The 14,994-nt window shown below is 37.7% G+C and overlaps 1 protein-coding gene across 4 annotated transcripts in view; it reads right to left on the bottom strand.

Annotated features, from left to right (window-relative positions):
- LOC134530898 (rho GTPase-activating protein 19) overlaps window positions 1–14,657 on the bottom strand; it is a 110,872-nt gene extending 96,215 nt beyond the window's left edge. For 2 of the 4 annotated variants that reach the window (XM_063366190.1, XM_063366192.1), the window contains exons 1-2: window positions 14,477–14,657; window positions 3,522–3,670 (exon numbers count right to left, since the gene is read on the bottom strand). In XM_063366190.1, the coding sequence (XP_063222260.1) occupies window positions 3,522–3,646 (125 nt within the window). In that variant the 5' untranslated portion in view covers window positions 3,647–3,670; window positions 14,477–14,657. Of the gene's footprint in view, window positions 1–3,521; window positions 3,671–6,204; window positions 6,280–14,476 lie in introns of those variants that run through there. The other 2 variants (XM_063366189.1, XM_063366191.1) reach the window with 1 other exon arrangement.
- Between the last annotated feature and the right edge of the window lie 337 nt (window positions 14,658–14,994).

Here is a 14,994-nt window from a genome sequence, read left to right as displayed (position 1 = left end):
GTGAAAAAATATTATGCTCTCACGTCACTAAAAGCCGACTATTTACAATAAAGCACTTATCTTTCAGCACAGATCCATATTTAAGCAGTGTTTGAATTCTGTACACATCATTTTGCCACTAATAAGTCACTTAAACAGTGTAATATTATTTTACACCCTTAACAAACTGACACAACAGAACATGCATGTAGGCCCTATACATCAAACTGATATGAATCTTAATGAATGATGAGCTTGAATAAATTTTTTTTGTTGAAGAAACTGTTTTTTTGCCAGCAAAAAGTTTAGATATGTCACTAAGACTGGTTAAGAAAAAAACAGTCATTATCTCTGTGTTTTCCTCCAGTAAGTTGTGCCGCCTATCTGTCACAACTGTACCATTGGAAGAAAAACACCTCTCGCTGTCAACGTTCGAACATGGCAGCCAAACAGCTCTCAACGCAGCACAAACAAAAGCAGGAAAGTCATGCTTTATGGAAAGAAGCACTTCTACAACATTAGACTGTTTCTTTTCTGCCTCTACTTTAACGATTTCCTTAAATTGTGTGTAACCACAAGCAATTTCGGATGGTGTCAAGACAGTAAGTTTCATGCCAGGAAGGGTTTGAAATGATGTGACCAAACTGCTGTTCACGTCATTGAGGACAACACTAGAAGGGTTGAACAGCTTTCCCACCACTTCAAATGTCTTCCTGCAAGGATCTCTTGACATTTGCTCTTGTAGCTTATCCATGGAAAAAGATTCAGTAGTACGCTGGAGTGTCTGCTTTACTTAGGCCTGTAGAACTTTGCTTCCTAAATCTTTTAGTAAAGTAGCAGTTTCAGATTAAAAAATCCCATTTGCTGCTACTGAAAAACCATCTTTCAGTTTCGAAAGTTTACCACAAAGAATATGGCTGGTTGGATATTAAGACCCCTCCAGTCTATAAGTTCCATCAACTGTGCAGCATGTTCTTGAACAAACACGGCTTAGATGTGTACTTTCTGAATATCTGACTTCGGAATAGCAGTGAAAAACTCTACTCCCGCATTTGGTGAGTTTTGCATTTCATTTGAACCGAAAAACTCAACTATGTCAGTCAGATACTCAGAAACATACAACACTGACTTGAACTAGCTGTTCCAGCGAGTGAGAACTGAAACAGGAAACTGACAAATTTTCTTGTCAGTGCCTGAATATTTCTCTGTCAGAAACTGTGTGTAAAAATGTTTGCGTTTCCTAGTATTCTGAAACGCTGCCTTGCACTTAACAACTGCATTGTTGAGTTCAGTACAAACTTTCGGCCAGATATTGCCTACAATGCAGAGCTTATGAGCCCAGCACTGTACATGCAATACTTCGTCACCCAGAATGACTTTGAGACAGTCACTACACTTGGACATGTAACGAGCCCCATCACTGACGAAAGCAACTACTGAATCGTAGCTAACATCATACTTTTTCAAAGAATCTAGCACAGCTCTGGAACAATGGGTAGAATTGGCAGCTTCTAGGAAATGAACACCAGCAAGAAAAACTTTCTGAGACGCATTTGGTTCCATGAGGCGGAAAAGTACATCAAAGACGCACTTCCCTCTCTTGTCTGTGTTCTCATCAGCCAAAACCGCTAGATATTTTCCAGCAATTTCAGCTTTAATGGTGGCAAATCTTTCCTCAGCTGCTATTGGTACGTACTTTTCTCTCAATGTTCTGACTGTTGGAAAATCTCTAGCCCCTGAAAAATAATCCCCAATAAAAAATGTAGCTATTTTAATACTACTATTACTGAAAGAGATAAAAAAAAATGATGCTAGTATTTGTAGGCTTGTAACAATTTGTAAATGTCAAACCCAATTTGCAATAATTAGTAAATACATACGGCCTGATCTGTAGAGGCTGTAGAAGAATTTTCGACAAAAAACATATTTACAACTAACCTTCAACAAATTCATGCATCCATTCTCTGATGCTAGGTTCCTGTAGTTTCTCAAGAGGAATATTTGCCTTCATAAATGCTGTTGTAGTGTTGAGCGCAAAATTATCCGCTTTTCTTTTGTTAACAACCTGGAAACTGCTATCAATCGTTTGCTGAAGGATGGTCTTTTTTGCACTTGAAATTCTTTTATTATTGATATGCTTTTCACTTTTTATATGTTTTACTATAGTGTCTCTTATTTCCCAACTCACACATGCGTTATAGAACTTACAAAACAAAATCTTTCTGTCACTGGAATGAAAGCCCTCAGCAGAGAACTCATTTGCTCGAGTCAAGGCAGATTCTACAACTTTCGGCATTTCTGCCGATTTCTACCATACATGAAATCGCAATCACAACTTGTAACAAAACAAGTAATTATATGTGACGAGCCTAGTAACACCAACCTTTCACACAAACGTTAAGGGAATTAAAAAAATTAATAACGCGAAAACATGTTTGTAAACCTTGCACGCAGCCCTAAAAATACAGCAGCCATAGGTAACTACTGCTGATTAGTTAACAGGTTATTCACGTTTGCACTTTGCAGCGAAACATTACAAAGGCAGCACGTTTTAAAATAATTTTTAAAAAATTTTTACCATGAATCTCATTTTTCCATTAGATAAACTTTTTTCCCCTCCCATTTTCAAACTACGTCCAAAAACTTTATTTCCCAAATGATACGAAGTTGAAATCCATTGCATTGTAAGTTAGAGTATTACAGTTTAATTATTTAACAGAAAAAAAAAATTTGCTATGTGTTAATTCAGTTTCAAACACAATTTCAATCTTCATAAAATTATCTGTTTTGTCGCCGTATGAGAATGAAAATCCAGCCAGGCTCTTCTGGCATCAACATCATAAATGTTTCGTTACGTTGATGCCTGTATAAAGATCGTGAACGTAGCGTGATATTGATAGTTCTCTTTGCATGCACAGCATGCTCTCTGTATCCAGCCAAGTAAACTACCTACATTTGAAAGCACCGAATGCACTCTTTTGTGGTTAGTATGTACTACGACGCAGATAGGGCACGGTACGTTTACGTTAGTAAGGTACGTTTACGTTAGTAAGTTACGTTTCACACTCGGGTGAAGGTTTTCATTTTCAATTCAATTAATATGAAGTATGTTTTTGTTGAAAGCCTCAATTTTAATTGTTTGACATGCTTTTGTATGCTGTGATTATTAAATAAACGTAATTTCCGTGCAGCGGTTCTAATGAAAAAAAATTACCTCAACAGAAATGCTTTTCAAACTTCAAATTTCGTGAATAGATTCCAAAATTGTTAACATTTCGCGAAAACCCATCAAAACGATGAAATTCGCGTTTAGGCGACGAAAATTCGTGATCGCGAAAAGTTCATGTCTCTACTTAGGATAGATATAATGATCACACAAAATTTAAAATAATTAAAAAATATATTAAGTTTTAATAGCACTTAGCGTAATTTAGTGGCTTGACAACACTGACATTCTTGACTGTTTTTGGGAGTTTTGCAACTGTTAACATGGTGTGTGACAGGCTCGGAACTCGAGTGACCTGTGCACGGCATGTACTCACTCGTCCGTGCTGAGGTCAAGCAGGAAGGAGAGGTGCATGCGCACCAGGGTGTGGAACTGCTCCGGGTCGTGGGAGCGCAGGCGCTCAGCGAGCTCCGTGTCGCCGGCACTCCCGACACCTTCCATCAACACTGCGGCACGCCCCGATACCTGTCACACCAAACCCACGTTCCTCAACCTCCCCAACACTCTTTGTCCGACACTGTGGATTTTTTATTTTTCTAAATTGTGATTTTTATATAAAAAAAAAAAATTGAAAACAGGCTGTATAAAAATGCCTGGTGAATACATTTCAGGACTTTTAAATAACCACAAACCTTTCTATATTACAGGGTGATATTTGTACATAAGAAACAAAACCAACAATAGCACAAAACAGATTAATATAAACACAAATGTGCCAATTTTGATGTTAGAAAGCCAAAAAATTTCCTGAGATAATTTCTATATGATATGGGCAGACAGTCCCAAACTATTTATATTTCATTCGTAAACATTAACTGAACAGAGGCATCACACTAAACGCAAGTTAGAAAAGGACTGCTGGAAAATAAAGTGTCATAACGTCCAGCACAGTTACTGTTTATTTCATGAGAATTTTTTTTCTTGACTTTCGTGACTCTGTAGTCACTCTGGAAAATGAAACTATAAATATTGTAAATTATCCAGCTATAACGCTTATACACTGCAACACACATCCTTCTGAACTGACCTATAACAAGATGATAGGGGCGTGTGAAGCTTTGAAAAATCAAGTTGAATCAAAGATTAATTTTTTTTCCAACCACAACCAAATGAAAGTACAAAAACTGACGAATCTGAAGATTTTTAAATTGAACACTGTTGTTCCGGTACTCGACTAACACCAGCATTAGCTGCTAAATGTGTTTTACCAGAAAGACAACCAGACCAGTACCTGGTTAAAATTAGATTTGAATACGTGAATGTAAAAAAGTGCACGTCTGTAAAACAGGGCACAATGTAAGTATGAAAGTTGGCAGTTTTCAGCCTATTCAATTCAATAGTGAAAATAAAACAATTTTTTTTTTTCAGCAGCAACTTGTGGGAACATATTTGGTTCTCACTTACTTAAATTTTAATTCAATATTTAAGAGAATAGAAACATTGCACAAGGACTCATTCGTAAGCAATGCCCACACATATCAGTTTCAATCAAAACATGGGGAAAAGAAGTAAACTTGTAAGAATATGGTGGAAAACATTTTACTAGAAATTTCCAGAAATTTTTTTGTGTAAAAAAAAAAAATATATATATATATATATTGGACTTTAGCGAGCACATAGATTTGAAACAGCTCAAATACTAAACAAATTTTGGGAAAAAATTAAAAAGAGATTACTGCAGTCAAGTTCCAAACACAAGTTTCATCATTTACACTATGTATCTGAAGCCAAACAGTTCTGGAAAGTAAAAATAAATGAAGGCAGCATAGGAGCCAGCAAGCTATTAAGAGACTGTAAAAAGATAATGATCAAAATAAACAAAACACGGTACGACATATACATATACATATATATATATATATATATATATATATATATATATATATATATATTTCTGTGGTGACTTGCACGATAGCATAAATAAATGAATAAAGCAGGTTAACAAAAAATTAAAATTTTTGAGAATGTTTTTTTTTTAAGTACTACTAATATTATTTTTGATACTCCCATAGTGAGGCATTGCAAGAACAATTTTATTTTCCAGTAGTTTGTTTGTATTAGTCTAATGTACCATTAGTGCCCAGTTGAAGTCGTAATTGTCATTTGTCTCACAGGAACAAAAAAATTGTTGCTAATTGTATCAAATGATTAGAAATAATGATTCATATAATTTAATATGCTCTATTTGTTTATGAGCCAGTTTCTTTGTTTTAATCAGTTTATTTGTGCTGCTCAAAGTGAAATGTCTAAAGAAAGTAGAACTGTTAGAGCAAAGATTAATATTAACATAAAAATTTGATAGTTCTTTTTGTAGTATCTTTTTAATGATAAGGGAAGCTATTATGTGAATTTGTGCAATATTTAACATTTATTTTATTACACCCATTTCAATGACACAACCCACTTTTCTTGTAAATCATTACCGTAATGTTTGATTGAGCAATTGAGCAATGCTAGTGACAGTGAAAAATGTAAATTTGTTAATTTTATGGTAGTTTACTTTGACATCAGTTGTACTAATTTTTTTATAAACAATTTGTTTAAATAGGTAGTGATGTTTATTCGAGAAAGCTAATTGTTTGTTTGCACTTCTACATGATCATACTTGAACTGAAATATAAAGTAAATACAAATTACTTAATATTTTTGTTAAAATACTTTAATTCTCATAAAAATTATTATTATTATTTTTTTTCCAATTTTCCAGGAGAGCATATATTTTCATGTCTAAGTGATTGTGCCTAGAGTGAAAGGTTGGTTAGGCTGTGTCAGCAACATTTAAAATAATCTAAAATCATGAAAATGATTGAACAAATGTAAAATGGTGTTACTTCACAAGATTTTAGAAAACTTGGCAGTTAGTTGTGAAGGACCTTGAAGTTGAAGAAAATTGTGTGGTTTAGCAAACAAAAAACTAGTAAATATTGATGAAAAATTTATATAAATCACAGTCATTTAAAACTTATAGCTATTTTAATATCTTCATTTCAATATTTTACCATTTTTTAGGCTTTTTATCCCACAAGTTCCTTGGACTTTTACTTCCTTCCCCACCACTGTGCATTTCAAAATCTGGAAAAAGTTTAAAATAGCCACTTATTGAAAAATTTGAGGTAAGTAAACAAAATAAATTTCATACACTTATATAATTAATGCTACATTAGCTAAAGGGCAATGAAATAATACAAATGGTTTTTAACCTGAGTAAACAATTATATAAGTTTGTTTGCACTGACACACCTTTACAATATACATAGCCTAAAATGATTTTACCTGAGTGTCTTGTGCATCTGTTAATCAAGATAAAAAAAAAATTACTATACGCACTGACTAACTGGTAGTAAAGATATAATATTGGAATATACATAATAATAGTTTATATTGGTTTTTATGTTCTATTTGCTTTTTGGTGTAAAAGAGAGTATTAATTTATATTTCCAAAAACTGAAGATTTATTAACAGTTTTATAATAGCATCACAAGAGTTTTGCAGGTTGTATAAATTTTAGTCTCAGGTTTTACAGTGCAAGTCACTATCATGTGTCCATCAGAGTTTACTGAACACAAGATATCCAGATGTGCTTTCTTTCTTTGTGAATATGTAGTCACACATGTTGAACATTTTATTGAGATATTAAAAATTACTTGCGTGATTTGGTACATTTAGTATCTCACTGAATTCAAGGTGGATAACATAATTTTTTTGGCAATTTACATTTTTTTTTAAATTTATTTAAATTTAAACGACAATTGTGTTTTTAGTATTAACATATATATTGTATTGATACTTTTATTAGCACCCTTGCAATAATATAAGTTTTTCCTTAAATTTTCACAGTTTTATATTTCACTCATGTTAGGTTTGTTTCTCATTTTGCAATGTTTCATGGAATTATATTACGATTGCCTCATATATAAAAACTGGCATCAACTTGGCTATCTGGCAAAAATTGTGCCGGATAAATTTGCGCCACTGTGGGAGAAAAGTATTAATTTATTGATTTTTTCTAATTGTAAATTGTAACGACAATGATAATAAGTATATAAGGGTCGAGTTAAATAGTACAACAGTTGAAGGTTGTAAATTAGGTTACCCAAATAACAATTTTAGGAAAGCAATAAATTTGCTAATATTTTTGGTTTGTATTTATCTTAGTTGTGATAATTTTGTGAATGCAACCGTTTGGTTTCATTATTTAATAGTGTTATGAATGCAAAGAGAACCACGATACGCTTCAGGTTCAGAGCTGGTTGCGTCCCTGCCAGGCGACTGGTGTAATGCGCGTATTATGTGGCCTCCACTGACGTAAGGCATGCCACGCGTGCCTGGCCGGATTACAAGTTTCATCGCTACCTCCCTCCACTCACCGCGTATCGTCCTGCCCCGGCGCCATTATCTATCGCTGAGCGGCCTTGGAAATTCCACGGACCGCCGCGTGAAGTCATGTGAGCAAGCTACGGTATTCTCAACGCTTCTGGCGCCACACAAGACTACTAAAGCAGCGACGCCAGCCTCTGTGTGAGTTCCGAGCGAGTCGCGCGACAGTTCTGAGCAGATTCTGAGCGAAGGGAAGTGCGACATCGGCGAAGAGGGTGAGAGACTCCCTCAAGAGTCGCGTGATGCGGAGATCGACTGGATCGCAAGAGTGTGGCGACTGAGTGACGAGAGAGAGAGAGAGAGAGAGTGTATGCGTGTGTGTGTTTGCCCTCATCCACTGCCTCACCAAATCCTCCTGCAGTCTCACAGGAGAAACTCTTCCTAAAACTGTTGCCTCTCATCCATCCATTTCAGCTCTCTAATTTTTCCTACCATATACCTCACTATCAGTTTTTCCATCGCCTTCCCTGCACTCGACGTTAGGCTGACAGGTCTATAATTTTTTTGGTTTTGCCTTATCTCTAACTACCTTTAAAATAGGCACCACAACTGCCTCCTTCCATTGCCTTGGCAGCTGTCCTTCCTCCAGTGACTGCGGTATAGTACTTGGAAGTATCTACACACCTTCTTCCCTCCTAATTTGAGGTGGCTGTTTCCTATCCTATCGGGACCGGCCACCTTCCTCCCCCTTAGCCAACCCACCTCCCTTATCACCTTCTCTATCTTTATTTCCAGGTTTCTCTTTCCCCTTGGCTTCTCGCCCTGTGCTCCATACCATACCTCTCCCTCCACAAAAACAGGCAGGTATTGCTTCTGTAGTAATTTTGCCTTTTCCAGATCTCCCACGCACTCCTGCCCATCCTCCCCCTTTACACTTCTAACATAGCGATACTGATCCGCCCAATTCTCCCTACCCCTTTCATCCATTAGTCTTTCCATGTAGGCATCCCTTGCCTTGGTTTTTTTCCCAGTTCCTTCCCCAGCTCCTTCATCTCTGCTTTTAGCCCTACCCCTCCTAGCTTATTGGCCCTAGCCGCTTAATAGCCACTTATCTCTCCCCCATAGTACAGAGTGTCACCCCCTTTTCCAATTCTTTTTTCCAGCACAAAATGTTCCACCATCTGCCCCAGTATGTTTCTGAAGGCCACCCATTTTTCGTCTAACCCTTAAATCTTTACCCTCCTGTGATACTCTGCCATTAAGAATGCCTCCGCCCCGGCTGTCTGCTCTACCCTACACTTTCACCACTTCTCTCGCCTTTTCGTCTCCCTACCGCAATCCCACCGGTATCCTGTTGTCGCTGATCCCCGCCATCACCATACTGACTAGGCCTACCACCGCCTCCACCACATCTAGCAGGTTTCCACTCCTCCTCACCTCTACCATTATCCTTTCAGGTGTGTTCCCCCACCACCTGCCCCAATCCACAATTTACCAGATGGGATGCCCATCTTTGCTCTTTCTTCCCCATCTCATCCAGTCACTGTTCCCACACCCTCCCTGGCATGTTACGATTGCCTACCATTATCACCCACCTATCCTCCCGTAGCATGTTCACCTTGTGTTTTACTGCCTCGGTGGCTTCATCCCCTTGCCCTAGGGGAACTGTACACCACCAGAACCTTACTTGTCCCTCCCAGCCTCCGATTTGTAATTCTAATACTTCCGCTTTTTCCCCCCACCCATTCAACATTTCCAATCAGTCCCTCCCGCACATACACCATTATCCCTCCCCCATTTCTGTTTCTATCCCTTCTAAATATCTAAAAATTAGCCCTCCACAGTTCCCCATCCCCGATTTCTTCGTCCAACCACGTCTCAACTGCTACAACAATATCAACCTACTAAGCCTCTACCTTGCTCTAGAAAATTTTAACCTTTCTATATATATTGCTACAATTTATTGTTGCTACCTTCACACGGTTGTATTTTCCCCTTCATGACTCTGTTCCTTTCCCACATAATTCTTCTGTTACCTAGTCGTTGGAAATTAGAATGGCAACAAGAGCTTAAGGAAACACAGAGCAATGTATAACACATATTTAGTACGGCATGTACAGAGATTTAATCACACATTATACAAACACATATAATCCTCATACATTAATATAAATTTTCTTATTATGTTGGCTGTTACACATTACTGCTACAATTCATGTTCCAGCGATTACCAACAAAACACCTGAAATAAATTTATACAAAATTACGTACCATTCACTACTTTTTTAAACATTTTCTCATAACCACACGAATTATTCCTCAATAAATAATTCTAACTGGACCCTTTTCTTTTAGTTATAATTACAAATTCTTTTTAATACAAAATACTTAAACCTTCACTTACAGATCAAAATTAGACATTGTTTTAACAGTACCAGAGACTTAGGAACGAGATATTTCTAACACAATTTAAATTTCAACACTTCTCCCCAAATAAAATTGGCTAAAATCTTCAGTGTCGTTTAAGTGATAGCGGCGAGTGTTTTTTTTAATTTCCGTTGATCCTTGACCTGATCACCCCAGTCGGACCGGAAACATAGACGGAGCGAATTTCTTTATTCTACCTCTGCCGCGGTGCTGATTCCCTGATACTTGCACATTTTCGCCGGCTCTTAATTCACACTATTTGGTAATAAAACGAACACTATACTAGTGCAGAGAATTGGAGACAAATCACCTAACATGCTGTTGCTTGAAATTATTTTAAAACAGTTTTTCATTAAAAATTTACCTCCTTGTTTATGTTCATAGGTAGTCTTAAACGCCACGACTGATAGTCCCGCTAATGCCACTGCACTACGCCCTTAACGTTTTAATCAAGTAGTAGCACCTTTTATTTTCACCGTATTAATAGAACGAGAAAATATATATATATATATTTTTTTTTTTTAAAGTATTGCTGAGCAGAACTCTGTTATGCTCCTAGTCGCAAACCACTTCATGACCCTCGGCGGAATTTTCTATGTTCCCCTTGGTCATTTTACTGCAAAGTCCGACACATACTTTTTACTTCCGAAGTCCCGTGCCAACTTGCAAATTGTTACTGAGCTACCACTGAATTATTACCAAGTCCGTAACTGACTTGTATAATTTGCGGCCTCTCTTACCGCCTTTTTCGGCATCCGTGCGCAGCTTGAAGACCTCAGCGGGCAGCCTTTCGGCGTCGATGATCGAAGGTGCGGGTCGTGGTCACCGCATTATTCACGCAGCCGGTTGAGAGAAGACTCTGTGGAACTCGTGCTAGCAGCCTGCTTATATACTCGCTGCGCTCCATACTAAAACAGCGAGGAATATTCTGGACATCCTGAATCGGAAACGCGGCTCGGAAACTTCCGACCACGTCCACGTGCTCCGATCAAAGGCGATTCGGCACGAGTGGACCCGAGGATCTGCTATCCAACGCGCTTCAATTGAATTTCGCGCGCCGAGTCCGTGCAGTGTATGGCGGGTGGTATCCCACTAGCCCGCAGGGGTGAGTTTCCTCGTTACGCAGTACCAACCTGCGTAACACTTCCTTCATCAGCCCCTCTTCTGCTGTGTTCACCTTCTCTACCCCATATCCTACTCTCTACCACCAATCTGTCTCATTTCAACCATTCCTCCCTTCTTCCTCCTCTTTACTCCCCTCTGATTTTGCTCCTATCTTTGTCCTGCCTGCATCCTTACCCCTTACCAGTTTTCCTGCCAATGCACTTCTTGTTCTCAGCCTTCCAGATTGCACTCCTTTACCATTCCCTGCAGGCGCGTAGGAACAGGGGGGGGGGGGGGGAGGGGGGCAACCCAGGCGACTGCCCGGCCATAACATTTCATGGCCGGGCAAAGTGATGGTTTTGCCCGGCCATTGAATCAGATGAACAAGAGGCATTGTCTTCATTGAAATGCTACTTGGTTTTGTGGGATTTTCTTGTCTGTGCGATACTTTATTCTTTGCCGAAGATTTCAATTTAGACAGTCTCCTTACACAGTTGTAGCTATTGAAGAATCTTCGTGGAAATGTCCCTGACACTTGTGCAGCATTCACTGAAAAGTTGGGTAAAGAGAGTGATACGACCCGTGCTTTGCTCAATCAAGTTACTTGACTCATGATACTATGACTGTGCCTGCTTCAGCCGCATCTGCAGAGCGTTCATTTAGTGCACTTCGTCATTTGAAGACATACTTGCAATCTTCAATGTCCCAAAGACGTCTCACTCATTTGACTTTGCTTCATATCCATAGTGATAAAACTGCATCAATAGACCAAGTCGGTTATGAAAGAATTTGTCTGCCGCAAGGACGAGAGAAAGAGCGTTTTTAGTAAAGTTTAATTTTTCTGTTGCTACTCATCAAAACATGAAATCTGGGTGCTGTAATAATTCTTTCCTTTACATCAAAACTTGTGATGCCATTTCTAGTAGCTGTGTAGTTGTCAATGAAAAAATACGGATTGTTCGTACAAATAATTCTGAGAATATTGAGAATGTTTTAATGCATTGTAAATTAAGTTATGAGGAACATAAAAATGCTATGATAGTAATATGTCAAACGCTCACTATTCCAAGTTTTGTTATATTGTGATTTGACTTTATCAATCTGAATGTGTTATTTTGTCATATAACTTATCATAAGATATTTAGATTTTCAGATTTATTAATGGTAAAGCAGTTTTTCAGTCACTTTTTAAATTAATATTCAGTGGACACTAGGTACACCATATGCTTGTGTCAATACATTCAGAATATTGGCATCATCTAAGAATATTTAATTAAAGGTGTGTAACATTAAGAGTTCTCCTGTCCTGATATTCAAATGAATTTATTTAAGAGTGGGCAATGAGTGGGATAATGAAGTCTTTGTTAAATTGTTTACTCAAGGCTCAGCCTCACTTAAATATTTGATTATAGCTTGTTTTGATTATTGCAGTTGTTTGTTAGCACATATTAAGAAAATGTAACTATAGCTATCTATGGATAGTTGGCAAAATATATTATCTCACACTAGAAATATTAATCTTCAACCACCGTCATGTAGTTATGATGCAATTAGTCAAACATATTTTTAATTATAAATACATCTTTGCCTTTTCTACAGCTCTAGATAACTTGATGATATCTGGGGACTAAATTTGAAGGTGGTTGTGATTTATGTACTCTGTGCAGTGGGAAAATTCAACAAATTGCCTTTAAAATGAATTCTACGAGGCGAAAACTGAAAAGTGAACACTGTTTTGTGATGCCAAGCCTTAAGTAAATTTTTTATAAAAAAAGTTAAAATTTCTGCTAGTAGTACATTCTATTTTTATGTATGAAAGATTCTTAAATAGCACCATTTTGCTCCTTAGAATACAATTTTTTTTCTACCGGGGGAGAGCCCCCGGACACCCTTTGTTAAATCCACCACTTATAATGATACTCTTCTTTGCCCCCCCCCCCCCCCTTCCCCACCATTAAATATTTGCTTCCTACGCGCCTGATTCCCTGTACATCCGCAATTCTCTATCCACTTCTGACTGCCTTGTAGGTCTCATGAACTTTCACGTACCGGAGCATCAAATCCCCGAACAGCACTACCGTCTACCTGCCAGTTCCGTTCCCTTTCTTGGTCTCTTCTTGTACCCTGTCATTTTCTTTCCGCCTGACTACACTCCCCTTACTAGTCCACTCAGCTCAAATTTCCTTGTTTCCACTTTATCGCAAACTCTACTCAATATTTCTCTCTTCTACCCTTCCTTCCTGACTAATGCTGTTTCACCTCCCGCCAATTTGCTTCCATACCTTCACTTCCTCTTCTAATGTGCCATTTAGTCTCTTCGATCAGCTGATCTCTTCCTTTAGCCCCCTCACCTAACCACTACGCTCCCTCAACCTAGCATTTTCTCTCATTTTACTTACCTACCTTAAACTCTGCTCTTGACTGGTTTACTTCGTTTTGTAGGTCCCCATCCTTGTCTGCTCATCCCACCACCTCCCCATCAATTTCCTTTCCTCGGACACCAACACTTTGCTCCTCTGTATACCTGCCCTCCGTTTCAGCTAGGACCTTTTTAAGGTTGTAGACTTCCTCCTCAAGTTTATTCTGTCTATTACTTTTCTATCTGTCCTATACTCTTCTAACCTTCTTTGTATGCCATTTTCTTTCTGCTCCACCTGATGTATGATTTCCTCTCTCCATTTCTTTCTCTTAACATCCTCCTCTTTCTGCATCTCTTCTCCATTAACTAACGTCTCATAGAACATATTCCACAACCATTCCTTCCCCTAGTTTACACCCAATTGCCCTGACTCTTTTTCCATCACCTGCAAATGACTTCCCCATCCGTCGCACATTCGGCATTTGACCTACCTTCCTTTGTTAAGCCACACTTCTTGCAAACCCACTCTTCATTCTTGAGACCTTCCGTCACACCTCCACAAGCAAAGTGAAACCACACATCGCACGTTATCACATTAGATGTCACTATCCCTCTTCCTCCACACCATCCCGCAACCCTTACCTTTCACCCTCCTATACATTCGTAACCCAGTCACCCACTCGCTTGCCACCGAGCTTTGCATTTCATGCACTTACACTCCTTATTCCAGCCTAGTCTTTAATAATGCCGGTGCTTATACTTTTCAAGTACGCGCACCAAGACTATCTGCACCCTATACTGACGCTTATTTAGATAAAAAAAAAAAAAATTTAAATCTCACTCCACCAACATCCTCGCACACCTACAATCGCCACCATATTACGATTTACAAGAGACTCGAACGAAACAGATAAGTAATTTATCAATAATGCCATACGTATAATCATATTTATTTAAAACAATATAATATATACGACCTATCCGAGCCACAACCAACACGAAACGCGAGTTGCAGCGTCGCATGGATTAAAGAGTAATTATAAAATAGGCTTCCGTCAACTTACCTTTCATAAAATTACGACCTTGATTCTTCACGTAAACATTTAGACATCATACATGCTTAATTTTACAATCTATAGCAAAACTATTTAAACTCAGTATTTCAAAATTTCTTTATTTTCTAACCGCTAAAAATTACGCTCAGTAGGGAAAACGTTTGAAACAGAAAATAAATTTGGTGACAATAAACTTTAAATAAAGAACTATATATAATATAGCACTTATTACCAATTTATATATTAATGTATTGATTTTAGTTACGTGCATGAAACACATTTATGTTGTAGATAAAAAAAATAAAGTATTATTGTCTGCTGTTTCAAACCCTGTATTTTAAATAATGTACGTAGTCATGTAAATGTGTATGTAATATAAAGCAATGACCTTGAATATAAAGTATATCAACGTAACATTAGACTATATGTAATATTATTAGACTACGTATGGGATAATAGACAAAATAATTAAACAAACTGGAGCAAGCAAACGCTCAAATAAACTATATAGGAATACAGGGCAGCTA

This window comes from Bacillus rossius, chromosome 3 (genome assembly GCF_032445375.1).
Source record: "Bacillus rossius redtenbacheri isolate Brsri chromosome 3, Brsri_v3, whole genome shotgun sequence".
Lineage (NCBI taxonomy): Eukaryota > Metazoa > Arthropoda > Insecta > Phasmatodea > Bacillidae > Bacillus > Bacillus rossius.
The sequence above is the reverse complement of the archived record's forward strand: the minus strand, read 5'-3'. Positions and strand labels throughout refer to the sequence as shown.